The 1,725-nt window shown below is 45.1% G+C and overlaps 1 gene segment (V, D, J or C); it reads right to left on the reverse strand.

Annotated features, from left to right (window-relative positions):
- Positions 1-1,653: 1,653 nt before the first annotated feature.
- The window catches only part of LOC121851593, a 1,495-nt gene continuing 1,423 nt past the window's right edge, over positions 1,654-1,725 (reverse strand). Inside the window, 1 exon segment of the V gene segment in view lies at positions 1,654-1,725. This exon segment is cut by the window's right edge and continues 260 nt beyond it. Within this exon segment, the coding sequence occupies positions 1,654-1,725 (72 nt within the window).

Here is a 1,725-nt window from a genome sequence, read left to right on the forward strand (position 1 = left end):
GTAATGGAACAGTAATATGTATCCGTGGTAGATAGAGCCAAGGGCAACACAGTTAAAAAGGATCTATTCCTGCACTTGTCCAGAATAGTGAGTGAAACTTTGTGTTGCAAATTCAGCACTGAAAGTGTCCCCATCATAATCATGTCTCCGTGCGTACAGTGGAGACTCCACTGGATACTGACGGTACCAGAATATTAAAAGGTAGTTGGAATCAGCAGAGTAGGGCAGCTCAGTGAAATATAGACTTGCCATCAATAACAGACACTTCCATCTGATTCAATGGCTGTTCCTATAGCGAGAGGACATGGTAATTATTCGCTGTCACACAAAGGCCTGAGTTATATCCCCAAATTGTTTCGGTGAGTTAGAATGACTTACACGTTAGGCCCAATAATATTTAATTGAACAGCGCAAAGTATATAAGCTCCACGTTTGTAAGCGAGGAAGTACAATATTTGATGTGAAGATTTGAGATATTAGGTGACGTCCTGAATGTGCTTAAAAACAAAATTGGAATCAATATTGAACACTCCTCTAATGGGCAACTCCTCTGAGGCAGAAATAGATATGTTTTCAGGGCCCCATCTCCGGATTTGGGCATCTATATTATAATATGGTGTTCTGATGCATCGCTGTTGTGTGGAACGTGCCAGACTTCGAATGAGATTTTAAATTTTGATCCCATCAGTCTCCTAAGTTAGAGTATAATAAATCTGTGCAATTTTCCTCAGGGAAGTGCAGCAGCAAATTTCGTCTGCAAGGTGTCCCAAAAGAAGGCAATGGGAGCCCTTCGAGCAATGCCGATGAATCTCAATAAGGCGATGGTCACATCAGTCTCAAGTCCACACAGCTATGGCACAGTCACTCTGGTTTACGGTGTATTCTGTGAAACGCTGGTAGACATCGCAACCAGGCGATAAGGCGCTATATCAAATGCAAGGCTTATTATGATTATTATTGTTATAATTATGAACAATCTACCTCTGGAGTTTCCATATGTAGGTGGGTTGCGTGGAATTCTTAGTTGGGTATGGATGTTCTTGATCAACGGTTGTGGGTTTCTTCCTGTGCCAATCAATCGACTAACCAAAAAAAAAATTATTTGGGACTTTCATAGAAGTTTCGGCTGGACAAGTTCCTACCGCTTGCTGACAACAACAGCGAAAACGTGCATTGATGTTGACTGTGGCAACAGAGCGGGCGAACATGGCGCATGGTCTGCGGGGCTAGAGGTGGACTGGGCGGGGGACTCTAAGCAGGCTGGAGCCCGCTGAGCGTAGGAAGCGGGCACAACGTTTTGGGGTTAGGAATTCGCATATGGCGCCCAGCACACATCTTAGCGCCCCGGAGTGCTTGACAGTGACCCCAGAGTCAGTGGTGGGGGGAGGGGGAGGTGACCCTAAACACGATCAAAATGGAAGATTCAAGTGGAATTTGGAGATGATGAGTTAGGTTGAAAGACGGAGCGATTGATGGAGAGAGTTCCAGAGATTAAACAGTTAACGGACCGTTTATTGCGAGCTTCGTGCGGTTTCCTTTCCAGTCAGAAGCAAAGTCGCTTTCATACTGCCGTGAAACGCCGCCTCATCGGGATGAATGCCTTCACCTCTTAAAGCCAAGACAGTTCTTGTATGGGAATATAGCTGACTTCTATCATGGTGGTGTAGCGTGACGAGAGAGAGAGAAAGCACAGCAGTACATTGCGGAGTCATCTAGCTGAACATC

The sequence above is a fragment of the Callorhinchus milii genome, unplaced genomic scaffold, assembly GCF_018977255.1.
Source record: "Callorhinchus milii isolate IMCB2004 unplaced genomic scaffold, IMCB_Cmil_1.0 Scaffold66, whole genome shotgun sequence".
Classification (NCBI taxonomy): domain Eukaryota; kingdom Metazoa; phylum Chordata; class Chondrichthyes; order Chimaeriformes; family Callorhinchidae; genus Callorhinchus; species Callorhinchus milii.